Source organism: Erithacus rubecula (genome assembly GCF_903797595.1).
Source record: "Erithacus rubecula genome assembly, chromosome: 1".
Taxonomy (NCBI): Eukaryota; Metazoa; Chordata; class Aves; order Passeriformes; family Muscicapidae; genus Erithacus; species Erithacus rubecula.
In genome coordinates this window covers 89,938,456-89,961,677 of record NC_136658.1, presented here as the reverse complement: position 1 = coordinate 89,961,677, position 23,222 = coordinate 89,938,456, and the positions used below count along the sequence as shown (strand labels likewise).

General features: G+C 37.6%; 1 protein-coding gene across 1 annotated transcript in view; it reads left to right on the top strand.

The window, feature by feature from the left end:
- Positions 1 to 3,149: 3,149 nt before the first annotated feature.
- Positions 3,150 to 23,222, top strand: part of PRKX (protein kinase cAMP-dependent X-linked catalytic subunit) — a 53,440-nt gene continuing 33,367 nt past the window's right edge. The window contains exon 1 of the mRNA XM_079314057.1: positions 3,150 to 3,596. Within this exon, the coding sequence (XP_079170183.1) occupies positions 3,413 to 3,596 (184 nt within the window). The 5' untranslated portion in view covers positions 3,150 to 3,412. The remainder of the gene's footprint in view (positions 3,597 to 23,222) is intronic.

Below are 23,222 nucleotides of genomic sequence, written 5' to 3'. Positions count from 1 at the left end.
CAATGTTCCCCCAAAATGATCTGTTATATCAACTCATTGATAGGTAGAAAGTTTGTTATCCTTTCTGTTAAGTTAATATTGTTTATTAGAGGTTTCCTGGGCAAAAATAAAAAACCTACAAACAAAAAGGAAGGAATGGGAGGAAAGATAGTAATTTAGGATCCTAAGAAACATTTAGCTACCAGTGTCGTTGTATGTGCTGAAGTTTGGCAAATGCACATACATAAAAGACTGCATGGAATAACCAAATTGATACCTGGAATCATCCTTCTTGTCACTGAAAATTCTGGGCTTATAAAGAAATATAAGTATACTGAACATTTTTGCAACTGAAATGGAAGTATAAGCCCTCACTAAAATAATGAATTGAGAAAGCCATTTAACCTACTGTTCTCTGTTTTTTTGGTTTTTCCTAAATAAAATCTCTTTTAAAAAAGATCTTCATTGTCTCTGCAAAGAATCATCTCTAACATCTGGTACTTCTAAGAGAAAATGAAAATACAACTAACCCTTGGTATAAGCACTGTAAGGAAAAGGACTGAAGACATAAAGAGGGTAAATTGTTTAAAGGTAAAGGAACCTGGCTATAGTAACCTAATGCATGTGGGGAAAGTGAAAAAGCTGAAAACTATGAATTATCAAGAGCAAAAGAAAGGCCAAGATTATTCAAAAAGTATCTGTGACCAAAATGTCACAGTTTAAGTTAGACCAAGGGCAAGGAGGAAAGAAAAGAGGAGTATAAAAAAAGCTGCAGGCTTGCCTATAAATTGTATCCAAATTGGGCAAGAAACTGTTTCATATCGATTATTGCAACCCAGTGGCCAGCTCTACTTCCCCTTGCAATTTATGAAGTTAAGAGTTTTGATTCTCAACCTCATTGTATGTAGAAAGAATGGCATTTTCTTTCCCTGAAGTATAGTGGATAATAATAAGTATCTGCAAGATAAATTCTGAGAGAGTTATACAGAGGTGGTAAAGTACACTAATAACATGTTGACATTCTAAATATAAACATTGCAATTATGTTGCCACAACTACAACTAGCAAATGCCTTGGATGCAAAGGAAGCAAGGAAATTTTTACCTTAAGAACAGACACTGGATCGAATGGAACTAAACCTGTGCTTAGGAGCCTTGCTGAATCACAAGATTTGAATGGGTCCTCATACAGGCCACCAACTGTTGAAGCATGGCAGTAGGAAGCTCTTTAAAATAAAGTTTTATGGTCTTGAATGCAAGTAATTTAAACATTGGGTAATATTTTTAGCATAAATGGAAACATCAGTTGAAGATAATCAATATCTTAAGTAAAATACTTTGTGCCCTTTTTAACATCAGTGAAGGATTTCTTAATTTTTATTGAAAAGGAAAAGTTTCAGGAAGATCAAAGAATCAAAGATCCATTTTCTTAGCTAGACTTAAGGTACTCTCTCTTGAAAATAATTATCACAATCACCTTATATCTTTTTTCCCAATTTGCAATTATTTGGCTTAAAAAACAAAGTTAGATTTCTAGACACTCTGAGATTTCTTCATTGATTTAATGCTTATTTCTCAAATTGCTATCTTAAACAAAATTTTCAGTTATTCTTAAAAGAGCTTTGTTGGCTTGCTCATCTTCTGACCAGACAGGAATTAAATTTACAGCTTGTCAGAACATTAACATTTACCATTTTCAGTTTAAGGAATCTTTAAAATTTATCATTCAAGGCCTAAATCATGGTAAATGTTTGGTATACAGTGTGCTGAACATAGTCACAGAATGGGTAAGGTGGGAGTCACCTGCTCCAACCTCCCTGCTTAAGTAGGGTCATCCCAGAGCAGTGTACAGCATTGCATCCAGATGGTTTCTGAATATCTCCAGTGAGGAAGATCCCATAATCTCTCTGGGCAACCTGTCCTAGTGCTGTCAGCCTCCCGGTAAAGAAGCACAAAGGGAAGTAAAGCAGTAAAGTGGTAAAGCAAAATAGAAGTGCAAGACTTGCATTCCAAAGAGTTCACAGCTGGAATCTGGAATTTTGGAGCAAAAGTGATGTCATCCTCCTTGACTGGTGACTTTTCAAAGGCTGACAGGAAGCAGAGATGACCTAATGATTTTCCGAATTAGTCATTAACCTTCATGTCAACAAGCATCTTATATCCTTCTGATATTGCGTCTATAAATTGGACTCTAAGGATACTTTAAAATTCAAGATAAACATACAGAAACTTGTAATTCTTATAAATAATTTGTACTCATTTTTTGTAGACACACAATTATTTCTCATTATTATTGAACCTACTCCTCACAGAAACTCACAGGCCTTAAATTCACATGACGTCAATTTAATAAAAAGGAGATGCCAAATGCCACCTGTGCGCCTTGACTTACACATCAGCTTTGCAGATATCCTGCTCACGGGCGCATAGGGTAGTAGTTGTGAATAGGATAAAATTTGGCATGGAAAAAACTAGGATTTCCTCCCTAATTTTGACGTGTGCGCTTTACAGTGCCTTGTTTCACACACATTAGTGTGTTGCCTTGTTTTCCAGCACAATCGCCACAGTCTCTTGGCGGCTGAGGAAGGAGCTATATTCGGAGCTGTGCGCTCGGCCGCTGCAGCGTGGGGCGGGTGTCTCCCGCCCCAGCCATCCCAGCCGCACCAGCACCCTGCAGGCTGGAGCGGGGCTGTGCCCGCCGCGGAATCCACACCTGCTTCAACAGAGAGCGAAAGAAGGCGTGACAAACCCTTCGGGACGTGCGGGGGGAGCTACTCGCACACGCGCTCCCACGCGTGGGGAAAGACCAGCTCTTCCCAGGGACTGTGCAGCCGAGGGGCCCGGCTGCCGCTTCGCAAGGGCCCCACCGCTCAATTTTAACTTTTTACGAAGAGGCGTCCCTGCAGCACTGAGAGAGCGCGGGACAGGCGCGGCAGCCGCCGGCGCTTCCCTCCGCCCCGCCGCCCCTCGAGCGCGACGCAGGGTGGGGAAGGACGAGCAGAGAGCACCGGGGCTGTCACACGGGCCGGGCCGGGCCGTGCCAGGGCGAGGGGCGAGAGCCGCGCTCCCGCTGAGCGGCGGGGCCGCGCTTCCTCCGGCCCCTCCCCGCCCCGCCGGCCCTCAGCGGGACGGTGCCGCAGCGGCAGCGGCAAACCCCGCCCTCCGCCCCGCGTGTGGCGCGGCTGGGCGCACCCTCGCCATTGTCTGCGCGGCGGTTCTTGCCTGCTGCGGGCACCGGCGGGCGGCGTGGCGGTTGTGGCCGCGATGCTGAAGGGCTGCGCGCCCCCTCAGACGCGGCAGCAGGCTCTAGCCCTGGGGAGCAGCCACCCCGCCTGCTGAAGACTGAAACTTTGCGTCCCCGCCGCTCCCTCTCCTCCCTCTTCCTCTCGCCCTTCTCCATGCGCTGAGCGGCCGCGGGGCGCCCGCTCGGCCCCATGGACGCCTTCAGCGCTGCCAAGGCCAAGATGGGGGCGAAGAGCGGCGGCGAGGCGGCGGCGGCAGGAGTGGCCGCGCCTCAGCCCGCCGTGCCGGCCCCCAGCCCCGCCGGTCCCGGCTCGCCCGCCGCGCTGGAGCCCGCTGCCTACAAGCTGGAGGACCTGGAGACCCTGGCCACCGTGGGTGAGTGCGGGAAGCAGGGGAACAAAGGCGCTGCCGAGGTGCCTGTCTGCAACCGTGCCCGGCGGGAGGAGGTGCCCGAACAGCTGGCTGCCCCCTTCCCCAGCGCCCTGTTTTTTGTGTTTTTTCTCTCCCCCGCCCCGCTCCGCTCCCATTTCTCCCGCCGCGCCGCCGCTGGCCGGTGTGAGGGCAGCCGGGGCTGCCTGCGGTGGCTGCGGGCGGCTGCCGAGGACCGGGAGCCGCGCTGCGGGGCTGCGGGCATTGTGCGGCCACCGGCTCCGCTGCGGGATCTGCAGCAGAGCCAGCCTGCGCCCGGACCCGCGCTTGGCTTGTCTGTGAGATGGGTACTGCCACTGCTGAAGCTGAAAGACCTTTTGGTGTAAAACCTGGTTTATCTGGTTTAACTTCATTTACCTGCATCATGATAAAAAATTCATCATTTAAATTAGTTGTCGGGCCAGGGAAGAGATCAAACAGGTTAGCCGAATGCAGCTGGGAGTATGTCAAACCCCCTACATGCTCTTGCCCTGAATATTGATGCAAAGATGCTTTGCGTGTGTAGAATTTTGGTAGAAGATAAGGTCTCATCTCACAAGTACCACACTTAATAAAACTGCCTGTAATCATTGGCATTGCAGAGTAAATGCATGTGCCTAATAAACAGACATTTCAGACATCAGTCGTGTTCGTATGTGCTGTATCTGTGCATTGTGTTTGAACATACATACTGACAGTTGCATATGTTTTTGCTCCTGGTTTGAAAGCTTGTATGTTCAACTGCATGGAAGTTTTATTCACTTTTCCATTATAGCATTGTGAAATTATTATGGACAGATTTATTCCAGTAAATAATGTGATGTAAATATTAATTTTCCCTAAACTCTCTTTAGCCAAAAAGGTGAAATATAAACCCCTTCTTAGTGAAGTTGATGGCTTTTAACATGGAATTTGAAAGGCCCAAGAGTGTTGTTGTCAGTGAGGAACACATTATCTTCTTTTGAAGTGCATTGTGTTTTGAGATAATATTCCAGTTTGAAATGTGGGCAGACATTTTACTGTGTTACTGATAAATTATTTGAGATTATTAAGAGACTTTTTGAAAGGTTCGTGATGGTTTTTTTCCTCCAGAAGTGATTGCTTTTCTTCATTACATCAAGACCATGTGGATACGGTAGTCATCACTGAGAATTAAGACTTCTGGTGAAACACACTTGGCAGAAAAATAGTAATTTTAAAGAAAGACAGAGTAGTCATGGAAGTATTCCTGCTGCCAATGAAGAAATGTGGAAATAATCCTGGTGTCAACTTTAAGCAATATATCTTTATTAGACTGTTCATTAGGATATTCTTTAGAGGCTAAGCACAGGGAAAATTGTGATTCCACAGGATTTAAAGAGACTTTAAAAAGTGAGACATGTGCCTGTTACGAAGATACAGAGAAAGGAAGAAAAAGGTAAAAAAACCAGATAGCTGCCTGTCAAGGCACAGACAGGATTCATAGTCTCCCTTCATTCTCTGTCCTCCCCAGCTTGATTTTTTTCTTTTCTTTTTTTCTCAAATAGCTCGGTCTGAAAAGATGAGCATACTTTGCATCTCTTTTGAATTACGTCTTTGGTCATTTAATAGGGAAAATAAAGACAAAAACCAAAAAACTGGAAAGGTATAAAACTGTGCAAAAATAAATACATAGGGCCTTACCTTGTCAAAGAAACTGAGCTGGCTTATTTTAAGTTGGTTGAAAAATGAATTTTTGAGATGCCTGTGTGCTTCAGTAGAAGTCTGTGAGAGGGACCAGGTCTTGCTCCCGACCAGGAAGCGATATTGCAGCCTCCAAGTGATACTGAAACTGAACACGTGAATTCGTGCTCTGAGTGGCCGAGTTTATAAAAGATGCAGTGCCACACTAAGGCTTCTGTAGTGCATTGGGGCTCTGAGTCAGTAAGTCTGCATGAGGTTGGGCTGCTCTGTGTGCACCTGCTAACATGAAGCATTGGAGACCTGGTTTAAATGGGCTGCAAGTTAAATCAGTGCAGAATTCTGCCGAGTAGTAGGGTAGATTTGTGGTTTAGCTTGAGAAACTTTTTTGCTTGGCTTAAACCTTTTTTGATTAATTTGTTTAAGTACACAGAGGTTTTATATCACATGTACTGAAAAAGTATATCTGTAGTTCTTTTTAGCAGTGGTTCAAGTTAGTATTACCTTATCCTCCATTTTGATCTCCCTACACAAATAGATGGGATTAATGTCATCAGTTTCACTACAGAAATTTAGTTTGACTGCTCTGGTAAGGATAACCATTTTTTTTCTGCTGATGTTCTTGAAAGCTGTGTACTCCATCTGAGATATTTGGAGATGCTCGGGGATAGGAGGGGAAATACCCAAAAATTACATAACAGGAAGTTCTGGTATCTCCTTTATTAGTATCATTGCTTATAGATATACCCAGGCTTAGAAATAGTTATGGCCTTGGAAACTATCAGCTTGAGAAAGTTGAAAGTCAAAAAGGGAGGTCTATGCTCTTGCAGCTGTTTATGATTAATATTTAAGGTAACAGAATTGTGTAACAGAATCTGTCAGAATCTGTGAGATTGTAGCCGTCCATGACTTTATGCATCTTTTCTCTGAGGATGGAATAAAATCCATGTGAAAAAACCAATAGAGTTGAACCAATACCTGCTTTGAATATATCTCTCTGTTAACCTGACCACCATAATGCAGGCTGGATTGCATGTGTTTGCTGTGATTTCTGTTGGGATACTGTGCCTGGCTTAGCAGAGTGTAAAGGCAGGAAGAGCAAAAGGGAAGTACAGTTTAGCATAATGATTCAGAGGACATTTATCTCCCCCAAACATCCCAGGACTTGACCTTTGTTTGGGTGTTTGTGGGGCCCTTTGTTAAAAGGCAGTTGGTGCAGACTCTGGATACAGTTTTGTTTTGGAGGGAAGCGCCTTAATATTTAGTTGATAAAGTGAGGTTACGGTTTTGGGGAGGGCACAGGACTGGGACACATGCTGGTTTCTGGCACTAAGAGAAGTTAAACAGGAAAAATATTTCTTTAAAGGTACTTCCTGAGGGGTAGAAGATGTGGCTTTGAACCTTTGAAGTGTATGGGTTTTTTAATTAGTTTTCGTGTATGAACTCTCTTGCTCTGGAGCCATTGAAGGTGCCTGGTTGTCCTCATCTTGTTTTGAATTAATTTTTCTTTCAAAGGAGGTAGAAATACAAATGTTTGCTCAGCATACTGAAACTGCTGTTCAGGCCAGGCTGAAATACTCTGTGAATCTCAGTGAATTTACATATTCAACTATTGCAAGATTGAGTTAGTTCTTTGCAGTACAGATGCAAAAATTTTTATGCCATGACCACTATGCCATTTGAAAGTTTGTGGCCTATGCTTATCTGAACTTCAAAATTCTTGTTGATCTGGTCAGTGAAGGAGGGAAACTGTGAACACTAATGGCATAGTTTCTGAATCATCCTTGGTTGTGATGAGCATTTAATATGGCAAACTTCCTGTTCCAGAAGCCAGAATGCCTGCAGTTGGACACCTGACACGCATCCTGAAATAGAGATGCTAAATTTTTAATTATGCCATAATGAAAGAGTAATTCAGGTAAACTAGAATAAGTAATACAGGAAAACCAGAAGGTACTTCTTCACTTTTGAGTAGGTAAAGGTGTGAAAAGTGTTACATTTCCAGCTGAAATGCATAGTAATAGGAAAAGGGTGAAGGAAGAGAACACCAGGAGGAGAAAGATGACAAATTTTTCTTGCCTTCTCTCCTTGGAAATATGTTTCTTGTCCTATTTAAAAAGTACAATGAATTCCATAGCATACTATGTAAATGTAAGTTTAGAGTTGTAAATCTATTCAATTGATTGAAATATTTTAATTAGAGCATTTTTATTCAAAAAGGTTCTTTTAAACTCCTGTTCCCATTAAGTGCTTTGCACTAAATGAATGCAGAATAAAAAATTTGGAATACCAGTATTTTCATTTTTATGCATATGGGAAAATTTTAAAAACTTCATGGGAAAAATGAGGTGACATGTATTTTCAAATAAATAATTTCTCTATGTTCACACACAAAAGTATTTCAAGTGGCATTGTATCAGCACAACAGTAGGTACACAGCAGTAGTCTAATGCCAGAGGATTGTCTAAGTAAGAAATTGTGCCCCAGAGTAGCCAAGTTCTTTACATAAAAAGAGCGCTCGTGGCTTTTCTGCCTTTTCTTGGGGGCCTAAATTAGTTCAGTTTCATACCAAGTGTTATTTTTGGTTTCACTACCAAGGTTGTCACCTATTTTAAATTTTCTAAAGGCTGTATGAGCATTTTTTCCCTGTTTTGTCACATTTTCTTGATACTGAGATGATAAATAATAATCCATGATTTTACTTGGCAATGTTTTTAAATACCACAAGTTTTGAAAGAAAACATGGTCTGAATGTTGTGACTGTAATGGTGACCTGAATTCACCATTACGTTTGTACATCTTTGAGGCTTTAGTCATGAAGCTAAATGACTTGGATTTTGTTTTCACTCTCTGTATTTCTTACTTCATTTTTCCCTCCCACAAAATGACACTTGTCTCAAAATAAATCATTATTATTATAGCTGCTGTTGTAGAAAGAAATGACTCAGCTTTCTTCCCTTGCTTTTCCTGTTATCCACAGCTGATGTGAATTCCAATACTATAGAGTTTATTATAGTTTAGGCAGCAACAGGTTCTTTCCTATAAGTTTCTTGTTCTCTTTAGGATGGAAAAAATGGATTGAAACAAGTATTCTCTTTTATCTTTCAGAGAGGTCAGAAAAGTGAAAGTGTATGGAAGAAGTCTGAACATGTGAAAATTGAAAGTTCACATTTCTGCTTTTCTATCTTCAGTGTTTAAAATCAGTCTTGAGGTAAATTGTTAGTGTTTGCCTGTCACCTGTTTCTTTTGTCTGAATCTGGTTTAGATATTTAATTGATGGCAGAAAGAAATTCAGTTCTCTTTTTCTGATGTTGTGAATTTGACAGTGTTATAGAATAGGCTTTGACACTCAAAAAAGCTTCTTGAAGATGAGTAATTTGTTAAGTCCTATAAATAGCCTAGAGATTCCCTGAAGCACTTTTTGCAACGCAAATAATCAAATAATCTGAAATCCAACTAGAACTAATATTTCAGAAATAAGAAGCATGCAAAATCAAAAGCACCTAACACCATGCCTTTTCTCTGCCAAGTTTATGCTTAAAAACACCAATGTACCAGGTGAAAATACTTCAGAAAAATTTTTCTGTTAAGTGTTGTGTCTCAGCCCAAACTGAAGAAGATAAGAAGCCTGAAGAGAAATAGAGATTTTAACTATTTTTTTACTTTTTCCTTCTTCAGTGGGAAGAAACAGGAACTTTAAGGTAATAGAGATTGAAAGCATGTAGGCTCTTAGGGCTTGACTCAATTTTTTCTGTTTAGTTTCCTGAATATGCATGTCTGGACTGTTTGTAGTGGACAGGGCGAGCAGCCTTTTGGAGATGACTGCCTTTATATTTTGGCTTTAATGTAATGAAAACTTAGCAACACAAATCCCTTTCTAAAGTATGTTTAATCCTGGTTTGGTCCACTTTTGAGGGTGATAGGCAGGGTAACTAGAAAAAGAAGACAAGTGTGGTGAAATTTATATATTGTTTTGGGTTTTTTTGTAAGAGACAGAGGTGTTTACAGCAATGATGTGTGAATTTTTGTAAAGTGAAAGATAGAAACCTGTGTTTACCTTCCAAGGTCTTGTCTGGGCATAAGCTGTTTTTAACCAAATTAGCTCAGTGTAATTCCTTATGGTTGACACTTACCAGTGTAAAACATTTTCAATATTAGCTTATACTGCTCTGGAGTAATTTAACTTGTTATCTTTACTTGGGAAAGCATCCTTTCGTCTCTGCAATGTTTGAGTGGGTTTTTTAGCAGCTTCAGTTTGGTAAGTAAAATTTTGCTGAGTACTGTGTGTTACTGTGTACCTGGGATATTTAGGGTAAAACAAATCTTTAAATTAGACTATTTCTACTTTCCCATAGGAAGACTGTCTTTCAAATGACTGAACAAGTGTTTATTTTTTTTTAAATTTAAATAAAGATGGAAGTGATACATGATACAACATTTTTTGCTAAGAATGTTCAGTTTGTTATTTGCTCAAGGTGTGGGATTTTTTTTGTTTTGTTTCTTGTTTAGTTGGTTTTCTTGTTTGTTTGTTTATTTATTTCTTCTTTACATGATTCTTACCAAGGAGGTAAGGGCTGATTACTTATAAATCTTATAAAGTGACAGTTTAAGTTGTCCATTATGCTGTGTTTTTTATGAGTTCTGGTTCTTTGCTAAAATGCAGCTTCTTTACAGAGTGTTCTTGGTATTTGTTAAAGTGTTGTTATGTTTGTGTTGGGGAATATGGTGACTCAGAGCAATTTGAAATATTAATAGTAATGACTCTGCCATTATTGTTGAAGGTGCAGGGTGCTCTCTGGATGGAAACAAAATGTCTAGTTAGTACTGCTTTTTATGCCTCTCAGGTATTGCTTCAGTCAGCAAATTAAATGCTCTGAAATGATTTAGGTATATGTTAAGGGAACTATCCCTCTACAGACTCTTCCAAAAACAGGCTAAACTGGGTATAAGATTTTTATTTTGCTGGTCTGCTAATGAGGATTCACTGTAATAGCTATATGGATGGCAAATATAAACATGAAGGGGCTGGTGGCTGACTGTGTTCAGATTGAACTATTGCTATAATAGCAGACTCCTGTGCCACCTGCCCCAGAACTGATGACAGACTTCTAGCCTCAGACCTCTTCCATCGTGGCTTGGAGCAGCTTCCAACAGCTCTTGGATGCAGGAGATGATAGCCTGTACAGTTTTAATTTGCGTGGCCTGCCAAAAATAACTTCAGAGTATGCACTGTAAAATTTTTGTTTGTTTTCAGGAAGGTTAGTGGGTAATTTGTTGTCTATCCCTGGAGAACAATAAGGACAATGCTGGTCATTTTCTAAACTGGGATTTTTGTCCCCTCTTTTATGAAAACTTTTAAGGTTGCATGTCAGCATGTTGAGTTTGTGTTCTGAGGCCATTAAATTCTCCCTGACTTCTGTGACTTTCAAAGGCCTATAAAATCTTTGGCAGTATGTCTTTATTTAAACCATCCAGTTGTCACACTCAGAAGTGGTGAGTTTAGAATTTATGGTGAAGCAGCAACATATTTCTTCCTCCTTTTTTAGTAGCTGACATAGTTCAATTCCCATATTTGTAGAAATTGTTCATTCTTTTATATATTTGGAGACAATGGAATTTGGGTTATAATAAAATAAAAAAAAAAAATCTAAAATTTTCCCAGTATTGCACCTTAATTAAAATTATTTTGTTTAAAAGCTTTTTTGCATCTCTTCTAGAATTTTTACAGTGAGTAGCTGTGGTTCCTCCTATCTGTTTTTGGAAAATTTTTCTTAATTAAAGTTGTTTGTTTTGTTTTGTTTTCTTCTGCTACAAATGGCAACTGGGAAGAAGCTGTGAGAAAGAGTGTGTCCTACAAGACATAGCCATTAGAAGGAAAAACAAAAGTAACTGAGAAGAGAATTGGAAAGAATCTGCCTAGCACTTAATGCAAATATCTTCAAAAACATGAAAATATACTTCTTTTGCTTTTTTTTTAAAGGATTTTTTTTTTCCATTTCAATTTCACACATTCATTCAGTTTTATACATTCATTAGTTGAAAAGTAGATACAAATTGGTGCACATCCAATCCTGATGCTGTAAAGCTTAGGACATCTATCCATTTAAAGTATTTTAATAAAATAAATTTTATTATTTGTTCTAATAAGTTAAGAGTTTCTAGATTTATCTCAAGTGTTTATCTGCAACACTTGACTTACAATAGGGTAAAAGATTTATTTTGGTGGCAGTGATGATAATTTTTTACTGTCTTGGTTCTAAGGCAGAAAATTTTTCAGTGCTCTTGGACTACTGTTGGTTGTGGATTAGACAGAGTACAGCCTGGTTTGTTTGATTTGGCATAATTCTGTGAAAACAGTTTTTAAAAAATACTTTTGTACATGAAATAGTTATGATTTGTGCTGTCTGCAAATGTTGTTTCTTACCAGTGAATCTTTGATGTGTCTAGAAGAGCTTGCAATACACACCAAGTTAGAGAGGCAACATTATGAAGTGATAAATGAGGAAGAAAACTGGTTTTGTGACTGATTAACCAGTGCCTCAGAAAGCAGTGAGGTTTTTTGGGGATTTTTTTTGTTTTATTTTTTGTTGTTTTTTTTTTTTTTTATTCTGACAGGTTTGCAGGTAAATCCAGCTAACCTAAAGCTAAGGCAGGATTTTTTCATAGTTACTGATTTCATAGCTTAGTGTCTGCCTGTTTCACATTGCTTTAAGAGTTTCCTGTGAGTGTACCTGGGTGATAAAAGCCTGCAATTTAGATAATTTTGTCCTTGAATTGCAACTGAAATGCTTTGGTATAGTATTTGGAGAAAAAGGTATAAACTGTTATACTTCTGTGTTAAATATTCTTTTAGAATTTTACTGACTTTATGTGGTTGCTCTTTGCATTTTAAAAAGAGGGTTCTTGGTGAAATGGAGACTTACAAAACATATGAATGATAAGAGAAGGCTGGCAGGCAGTGGAGATGAATGCATATGTGAGGCTGTACCTTTAGTACAGAATGTTGGGGTTCTTACTAAAAGTAGTATTGGAAAAAGAAAGAATAAGGTGGTTTAGTGCTGTTTTGAGACACTTCCATTTTGTTTGGGTGGGTTTGTATTTCCTGGATAATTGCTTCTTTTCAGAGAAGATCAGTAGAACTGAGTGAAAGTATAACTAGGAACACAGGTTCTGCATGATTGTAAGTGAAAAAACTGTTGTCACTAGTTCTTGATTTGATAAATGTATCTGAATGTGTAGTTTTTGCTAGATAGTAATGGATGTGCAGTGTCATCTGTTCATGTTGAAGTAAGTCAGCTATGGAGCTTTCTTAATGGATTCTCTGATATACTCAAGTTGGGTACTCCTGCATGAAATATAGCCAGTCTATATCCAATAATAAAATATATAGATAAACCTCTCTCTAATCTTTGTATGTTTTGACATTTAAAATATTTGTACAAGGGGGGAAAGAATTTCCTATTGGCAGTTGGTTGTAACACCTATGAAGAGATTCAGAACTCCAGGTCCTCCCATTGTGGTTGAGATTTCTAGTCCAATTTGCTTTAAATTTTGATTGAAATGTTAAGAAACTGGATTATTTGAGAACAAACACAACTCTGTTGTTTGTCCTCCTTTGCTTCTCTGAAATATGAATCTTGATATAGAATTAAATTATTTTAATAATAGGACAGAAAAAAAAGAGAGCCATATAGAAATGCAAGGCCATTTGGGGAAGGAGAAAAGCTATGCTGTATTTGATCACTTTGCTTTAGAGAGCCTTCCACTGCATAGTTTTATAAACAGACAAATCTTTTTGGGGAGGGAGGAGGGTGGAAATTATTGAATAATTTACTTTAAAGTACAGTCATCTTTAAGGAGTTTTGCATGTTGTACACAGACCTCCTTTTAAAGACTGAAAGTGAACTTGACTGAAAGGGGCACTATAGTAAAAGCAGGTGCTTTGGGACTCTTTAAACATTGATTATACTTAGCTGGTGTACTGACGTCCTACAAAGGATAGCACTTAGTTTTGATGTCAAGAAGTATGAAATTTTGTTAGTCATTGGCAGAGCTTTCTTCTGGTACCTTGTGAGAAGGTATACTTTATATGGTTCAGTGCTAGTTTCTTCTTCCATTAGTGATGTATTAGGACCTCATATATATGACAATAATTTTGTCAGTCTCTGTTCTGTATTTGGAGACTGTTACTTGTTCCTAGGAAATCTGAAACAAGCTTCAGTAACAGTAACTATCTAATATGCCTGATACTTTTTCTTGTTTGGCTATTTCATTTGTCTTCAGGGAAGAAGTATGCCTTTTGACTTTGCTACTGAAAACTTAACATGCTTCACCTTTTGCAAAAAGTGTTAATGAATAAAATATAATAACCATCAGATTACCAGTAGTTTTCAGTTACAACTGATTTAAATATGAGCTAATGAGCAGCCCAGATAGATTGGTTTTATGTTTATTTGATCTTAAATCTGTCCATGCCTTCTAATTTTAGCATCTTTGAGCTTGTATACTAGTTCCTTAAATGTAAATGCTGAATTATAAATGATATTGAATTGTATGTTCTTTAAATCAAAACCAAATTAAAATACATATCTCTTGAGCTGTGTGCTGTGTCAGCTGTAATGGTGAATGAGCCTCATCAATAATGTTGCAGTTTTGGAGAAACAGCGTCTACAAAGGGCACATCAAGTACTCTTGGTGTGTGAACTATTACTCATGAATTCAATTAGCTGTAATTTGATCTATCCTATCAAAATGGTGTTGGATTTGCTATTCATTACTTCCTTTACTACAGACTATGGTCTTGTTATTAAGTGTATCAGACTAAGTTCAGGTAATTCTGAGGTTGTATGGAGCAAGAGACTTGTAGAATTAAGAAGCAACTGTGGCAGTAAACAGCAGAATAAATTAACCTTTGGGTAAATGGGTGCATGTGTATACCTGCGTTACTTACATAGGAAATTCAATGTATGATGAAGACATATGTAGGATAGCAGAGTGAAATAACACAAAGTCTGAAAGAAAATTTTTACTAAAAAATTCTTACTAAAAAAGTGAACTTGGTTTTATTTGCAAGATTTGAGTAGTCATAAAATCAGAGAATGCATTGAAATGGTTGAAAGGGCCCTTAAACACATCTAGTTCCAACCTCTCTGCTGTGGGCAGGGACACCTTCCACTAGGTTGCTGAAAGCCCCATCCAAACTGGCCTCAAATACTTCCAGGGATGAGATGTCCAGAATCACTTTGGGCAGCCTGAGTAATCTAATGTAACATCTGGCCTACTCTCTTTCAGTTTGAAGTCATTCCCCCTTGTCCTAACACTGTATGCCCATGTAAAAAGTAGCAGTTTTGTTTGGAATTTTTTAAACCCTCTTTAACTGCCAGAAAGTCTCAATAAGGTCTCCCCTGATCCTTGCTTTCTCCTGGCTGAGCAACCCAGCTCTCTCAGCCTGTCTTCACAGGGGAGATGCTCCAGCCCTCTAATGACCTTTGTGTCCCTCCTTTGGACCCATTCTAACAGATCTGTGTCTTTCTTGTGCTGAGAACCCCAAAACTGGATATACTGCTCAAGTGGGTTCTTACCAGAGCAGAGTAGAGGGCAAATCCCTTCCCTTGACCTGCTCACCCAGACTGCTTGTGATGCAGGCCAGGATGTGGCTGACCTTCTGGTCTGCAAGCATGCACTTCTTGTTAATAATTTCAAATCTGATAAATTCTTTATTGTACATGTATATTTACTCTTTAAATGTATTTGTTCAGGGCAGCTAGTCATTGCAAAATGAGATTTAGTCTTGTATGTCTTCCTTTGCATGGAAAAAATGTATTGTGTAGGGAGTTCACTTCTATCCTTGCCTGTTATGACACATTGCATGTTTCCACTTGTCTCTTCAGTTGTATTAAATTTGCAAATTGTGTTTAATACAATTTTTTTAAAACTAAATATTGAATACGATGTTATGCTTAAAGAAAAACAAAAGGAGAGATTGTACAGAAACAATGTCCAGGACAGAAATGCCATCCGGTTATCAGCAAAAAAACCTGTTCTTTCTGTTGCAAATTTTCTGATATTGCTACAATATATGCCCTAACCTCTGAAAGTTACTCAAGTATTGACATGATTTCTCTCTTCTTGTAGTGTTAGTTTCTTAGGAGTTGTTTGGAAAATCAGAGTTGTTTCATAAAAGGAATTTACTTGTAGGTTGTTTCGGTATACTTTTTCATAAATTCTCAAATGTTCTCCTCCTGGTCCATTTAAATAATGTTAATTATATACAGTGTTCTATTTAAAGTCTTATTTGTTGATTTGAATGGATTCCTTGGGCATGGTATTGGGAGGTATAATAATAGAGAAAGATTGGATCCCAGTTTTGATACAGGAAGGAAAGTGTGTGCATAAAACTCAGGGGAAGGTGAAACTGTGGGAGGTTGGTAGAGTGGCTTTTCTTTCCTATTAAAAAACTGCATAGTAAAAACAGAAAAAACTGCTTTATCCATTCTGTGTCTCAGTCATGTAATTGGCTGATATGAAGGTAGAACAGAATTTGAGTTTAGCCTTATTTTTCTGCATTGTAGAGAAAAAACAGTGGCTGGTACATAAAACACTGAATAGCATGAAAAATTCAGACCAGGGTCCTCTCTGACAGAGTATTTAGATGTTACTATTGGCATATCTTCAGTAACATTAGTTACCACTACAAGTGATATTTGCAGTCTTTAATTCCATTAGTATTGTAATTCTTGGGCACTATCAAGATTTTTTCCCAAATGTTTAATTGGTATTTGAGATTGGAATTTGGAGACTGGGATTTTGAAACTTAATATTTGTGTTAGAGCTTTTGTACCGGTTCCATATCAAATATAACTTTATTTGGATATTCTAGACTTACTTCCTCTTTCTTTTATAATAGCTCTTTATGTGGAGAATATGGTGATATTCATTCTAGTGCCAAATAAGGGTGATTTCATCACCTTACCTTGTACAGTTACACTAATTTTTGTAAGGTATACAACGTGAGAATTTGGAAAGGTAGTGGAACACACTAAATAAATTCTAGATATCTAAGGCATTGTTATTCAATAGTCTCTGAGGAATATCAGTTGGTGTTGCCTTCTGAATATAAACAAAGCCTTCCCTTTGAGGAATATTTTGTTCCACTCATGAATTCTCAGTGTATTAACCTTTAACCAAATATAAATATATTTGCAGTGCTTGTTCCAGACTGAGATAAGTGTTTTAGGAGAAAGTTCTTGTGGGCTTGTAGTTTGATTCTGTTGTGGAAAATTTCATTTATAGAAGATAGAATGCAGTGTTGTAGTGGCACAGCAGCTGCTTGTAGCTTGTAGATGCAAAGGAACTGAGTCTTCTGGAAAGGCATTCCTTTTGCTACGGTTACAATGCTGAGTCATTTGTGCATACTGTAATAAAATCTGTAGTACTCACTACAATCCATTCAAATGATCAAATTAAAGAGAATTTTTAGAAAAGGTCATGGTTATATCAGAAATATTTTTCTGTCAGCATAATAGTTCAAGTGTGAGAGTAATGTTTTAAATACTTTCTAAGACTGTTGTGCTGTATTAATTTGAATAACGTGTAAAATAACAGACTGTAGAGATAAATTCAAGCTTGCAAATTGGATGTGGTTTGGACTGTGATTATTATTTACACACAGTATTCTGTGTGCAATGTTAAATATTTTGAATATTTTGAATACTTTGAAAAAAATGCTGGGTGAACGAACTGACATTGTTAATGCCACATTTGTGATGCTGGGTCACTAAGTTAGGTGCTGAAGATTATAAAGCAGTATAGGTATCATTTGGCTTAGGTTTTGTGACATGAAGCATGAAGAATTTAGTGAGTTGCCAACAATTCTTTTTCAAAGCTCACAAATTTTTATACTTCCTTACACAGATTAGCATATTCTCTTTCAGTAGTTTCTGTCATGAAAAGTGTCATGCACTTATCAGGCCATATAACTTTGGGGTTGGTCTCTCCTGTCTGAATGCAGACGCATGCACTGTAAACAACTATCAAACTTACATGTGTAGAGTCAGCAGAGGGAGATAGATACTTGTGTGTTCGTAAATTGGATGTGTAAAACCACTCTACTGAATACAGAAGTACCTTTTTTTCTCCTCTGTTGAATTGCAGGGGATTCCACTTGGCTGGTCCAAAGTTAAGCTGTGTAATAAATGAAGACATTGTGGCTCAGGGTGTCTGGGGATACTGTTGATTCTTTGCCTGAAAGATAGGAGAAATTTTGTCTCACCTTGGGTTTGGGGTGCAATAACAGCTTACATATTCAGCCTGCAACTTTGCTATTTTCATTTTTCTGTAGTGTACAAAGAGTTTTTATAAGTTTCCACCATAAATTGGATCAGGCCAAGAATAATGGCGTTTCTTTCAAAGTATGAACTTACTGTGCCTTTTAATGTCCAGTCATGAAGAAGATGGTATCACTATGTGGTGTTTTGTGGTAATCTGTCTTTGAAAGTGGAATACCAGTCCTAAGGTTTTAAGATACAATGTGAAGACTGAACTTTCTGATGGTTTGAGGTCTTTACTACTCAATGGTCAGACTTTGTCTTCAGCGGGCATGTCCAGAGGTTTTGTTTGTTTTGGTTTTCTATATCCTGAGTTAGGTCTAGGTCAGTTTAAAAATTAAAAATGAATGTGAAAAGTTTGATTGGAAAAAAAAAAAAAAAAAAAGGAAAAGTAGTCATTGGCGACCCGTGAACTTTGATTTAATTTTGCTTTCTGGATATTAGTGTATCAGGTTTTCAACCTGGCTTTTCAAGCTTTCCCAATTGTGCTGGTATGTGTGTGCTCAAGTGTGTTTCTGGACTAGTGCATTCTGTGTTTAATTGTGTGGTAACACAGAAAGTAGCAGGGAATAGGTAATCCCCTAACAGTTTTCTGTTTGACTGTTGACTATTTACTGCCCATTTCTTGAAACACAAGAGACCTAGAATGTCCTGAGTGCATTTAAATTAGTCTTAAGTGTAAGTCTTACCTGTCTTCAACCAGAAGCTCTTAAACATAATTTCAGTCTTATACTTTCCAATCATTGTCATAGATATTAAGTAATAAATAGACAGTCTGTTTGAAAAGTATTTAAAAATACAGTTTTTGTGCATTGTGTGGAATACCTCCTCTTGATTTTTGTCTGATTTAGCAGTGCCTTCAGTGAAGATGGAATTGAAATGTAATTGAAAGGAATGTATTATAGGAGGTACTAGTTCCTCAAAGGCTTCTGTCCAGCACTGGTGAAGGAGGAAATTGGTCAAGTACAAACAATGTGGCTTTTATTACATTGGGTCAGCAATAATAAACCTTTGTACTTCACAAGACTTTTTTGTTTGCTTTCTAAAAGGACACTATCAAGGGTATTAAACCTCATGCTTTCTTTGCATTAACATGGGACTGATTTACAGCAACTGTTCGGAAAAGCTGAGTTTCAGGACAGACCAAAAGATGATGATTATGTAAAATCATACAAGGATGTAGAGACACATTATTTCTGGGTTGAAAAGAAATGTTGCTAATCAGATATCTACTAGGTAACCCTGTTTAGACTTACCTAGTTCACAGGGGCTGATGTTAAAGTTTTGATCTGTGCTGTTGCGCGGATTTGATTTTTATTCTGTGTAGGATTAACTTATTTGGAACTATGTGCCTCTAAATCCTTTTTGGATTATTGATTGGTGTTTTCTTCTTAGTCATCAAAATTTTATTTTTATTTATTTTTCTGAGATGAAAACATGAGTTTTGAGCCATGTTTTGTAGTTGTTTGGCCAGTTTTATTTTAAGGTTTTCTTCTTTCTTTGGGTGTAATTGTAAGCTTTATGTGCATAATTGTTTGATGGCGACTTATGCAGCATCATAAGTTCAGCTGTGGCGACTGACAGAGCAGAAGATCTTGGAACAAGATTTCAAGTATCTGAACAGCCCTGTATCTTCTGCAGAGGTGCTTTTTTAACTTTGAAGGCCTTAATGACTGTTTCTTTTAGTTGAAGTTACCTGAAAAGGATTTCAGTGTGCTGAAACTTGTTATTGCTGTGACATGGCAACTTGTTTAGCTTTGTTTATTTTATTTTGTTTTGCAGAGGGTTTTCTTGGTAGAAAACCAACTAAATTTCTTCATGCAGAATTTGACTAAAGCAACCAAAATAGTTTTGTAAATACTTTCTGTCGCCAAGAAAACTGAAGGTGAAGATAGAAGTGCTAATAAATGATGAGAGAGAACTTTACTGTCTTCTTGGATAAAAATTTGATTATGAGAATTAAACTTAGAAGCAGAGGGGTTTGTGGGTGGCTTTTTGTTTTTGTTTTTCCAGTATGAGATGTGCACCTACTTTATTTTTCTCCTACTTACCTATTTTGGAAGGGGAAAAAAAGTCTCTGAGAAACACTTCTTATTAACTGAACATAATAAATGGAAAATGATATCTTAATGATTGACTGGAATTGATTCTTTATGTACTGCCAGAGGTAAACTGCTGAGTTATTCATCCTCATAGTAAATTAGAAACCTTTTGGCTTAGACTACTTCTGGGATATCCTGTTCAAAATACTGAGTGTAGTACTAATCCCAGCTCAAGAAGCAGGAGCTGTATTTGCAGATCACACCTATTCTGATACACTTTGATGTTGTGTATCTGAAGAGACATCAGGATTCATCACTTTGGATTGCATTGGGAGATGTTTCTGTCAATCATTTTTTAATACTTTTTTTAAATAATGAAGACAAATCTTGTAGACTAAAATTTGGGGTTTCATGATAGATGGCATGGTACTTTACTCACCTCGTTGGTTTTCCTTCTTGCTGGAGTCTGGGTTATTTTGTATCCCATTTTGTTTGTGATAAGTGGAAGTGTAGCATACTTGAATTAAATGTATTTGGCCTAAATGTCCATTTGTGTAAGGTTTCATATTAAGGAAGTTGTTTCATAGTGGGCTTAAACACTTAAAGACAATTAAAGCCTTTAGAAAAGATTGACTTTGAACACATACTTATGTAAAAGATACCTGAATTACTCAAAACTTGATGGGAATTTTAAGCATCCATTAATGTACAGAAGGCTAGGTGTGAGGTTTGCCTCTCTGGTTTTTGTTGTTTAAGAAATTATTTGGAAGGAAACCAATAGGTTAAAAATTCTTCCCTTTAATATTTATGTTCCAAGTAGTTCATGTACTTATTTTAACCTCTCCCTAACTGAAAGAATCAATTCTGTGAATAGGATTTGAATGTTAAAACTTTTTTAATTCCCAAAAAAAGGTCTTTCTTGTATAATTTACAGTTTACAGATTCTTCTCCAACTGTTAAAATGTGACACTTTTTGATAATGCTTTAATTACTTGAAGTTCTTATCAGATGAAAGAGAGAGTTTAATGCTTTTATTGTTTTAGCTTGGCAAGTGTTTACTAGCCAGACAGGTACCTGATTCTTAGCTTAAATGTCTTTTAAAACATGATAGGCCAATTTTTAAAAAAATTATATTAGTACAGATTGATAAGCTTCGCTTCTATCAAATGTTTGGTATCATTTAAAATAAGCTATTTCAACAGGCCTTAATTTAGTTCAGTAAGTAGTATAAACTTCATTTCTAGGTGGAAAAGGAGTTAATCTTTGAAGGTCTCTATTTCAGCTGTTTATTTTTTAAAAACCCAGTTTTTGCAGTCAAATTAGGTTACAGTTAAATAGGTAAAACTAGGAGTAATAATCATTTTGCAATGTCCTAGTTTCAATATGGAGGAAAATCTTTATCACCCATTCTTCTGTTCAGATTCTTTTTGTTGATGTGTCACAAATTGCAGGTTGTGGAAGACATTGAAAGAGTTGCAAAAATAGCGTTGAAGAACCAAGTAGGGAAATACCAGTTTGATAAAAAATGTTCTGAGGATTGTGGATATTAAAAGTTTTGAGAAGAGAGATACATTTAGAATCAGTGTTCTAAGGGCTGTTTAGAAATTGAGAGGATTTATGGCTATCATAACCAGCAACCTGGTTACTTTCTGGTTTCATTTGTTTATTGGTCCCTAGTATTTAAAAATAAATTTAAAAAGAAAGATTAAAGTGACAGAAGAGGAAACTTTCAAGAATTCTCTTTGTTTTGCTTAAGGACACCCTGAAATTTACAATAGTTTTGTAGAGAGACAATTTTTGAGAAAAAAAAAATCAAAAACCTGAAATTACAGAGGAACTTGCATCATTGATTTTCAGTTGATTGGCACTTTCTGGAAATCAGAAACAAAACTTGACTGATCGGTGTTAATTACCTTGGTGATTCCCATGTCCTTAGTTCTTAAGGATTGTAGTTCAGTAATATTTAAATGGATCAGCAACAAGAGTTGTTGGTACAATGTTTCGGTATTCTCTGACATATTGAGTCTTGTGTGAAATTGTAAAGAGGCTAAACTGAATTCTCAGTGGTTAAACGTCATTTTAGTGATATGTTGTTGTAGGTTTCTTGTATATTAAGTAAGAAGGAACCTAAAAATTGCCAGATCTTTGGGACCTTTGGAAATTTTTTACAGCATTCCCTGGCCGTCAAAAGTTCAGTTGTACTTCGTATGTGCATTGCTACTTTCTTTTTAAGTTTAACTGAGGTGGAATAAAGAATTAATGGTACTGAGCTTTCAGTTAGCTTGACAAGGGGTGCTGCTATCATCCAAAACAGAAGAGAATACCACTGGTATGCCAGTGCCAATAAAATTTGGAGAACAGGTAATGTGATCTTGCCTGGAATGTAATGGGCATGGTTCTTGCTGTGTAGTATCTTAATTATTGCTGAGTGGAAGGACATTTTCTCTCTTCAAAGGTTCTTGGTGGAAATGGAATCATAGCACAATGGATGAATAAGAAGTATCATGGAAGAAAGGTCCTCTGGCAGGGCTGCCCATGGTGAACATTGCACACACATCTCTATTTTCTATGCTGTTAGGGTCTTAATCAGACTGTCTCTGATTTCAATGCATATTGTTGAAGGATAGAAAAAAACTTTGCAAGAATTGTGATTAGACATTTATTTGGTTCATTCAGCAATATGAGATGCGTGGTTCTAGAAAAAAAAAGGCATTCTATAAAACCTCTGACTTTAGTTATTTCTCTGACGTGTTTTTCAGTGGATCAGTAGATCTTAACCCTCTAGAGTAATGCAGATCTATAAAAGCAGTGATCTAAGATTTACAGTGAACAATCCACTGCTGGCTTGCAGAATAGTGAAGAACTGAATTTGGCATTTTCAGTGACATCGGTCTATGGGTTGACACATTAATAAAAACCTTAATTTCACTACTGTGATGTCAAAAATCATCATCCTCATTTATTTTTGAGTTTCCCTATTCCTGTGCCAATCACATCTTTTGTTGTAGAAGCTCAAAGTTGCTTGTGCCTTGTGGTTTCCCAAAATCTTTCTCCCAAGTATTAATCTTCTGGTTACTAGTCTGTTTAGGCAGGCTGGTTTTCCTTTTCTGTGCCACTTTTCCACCTCTTTTTCAAGAATTGCTGACAACCCTCATTTCCTAGTCTAGGCTGTTGAAGTTCCATCCCAAAATAAGACAATGATTAAATGTCAAACAAAAGTTGACTTTCAGTAGTGAGTTTGCAATCTGATACAATTCACTTAGTTCATCTCTGATATTTAACAGAATAAAGTCTGTTGTGCTTATGGCTATTAATAAAGACTAATATGTGTCACAGTAGGAAGTGTTTCTTCTATCTGTAAATAAAAGTGCATACATCTGATGATTTTTGTAGGCATCTGTTGAAGTCAGGGGCAACCCTTCTGGGAGTCAGAAATCAGCCCTTGGGGTCATAGAGCTCACATGACCTAGTTTATTCTTCATTAAAACAGATGGTATCTATCTGAGCAAGGCAAACTTGATTTTAAGAAAGAGCTGGGGATTAAAAGAATGGGAAGCTGAAACAGC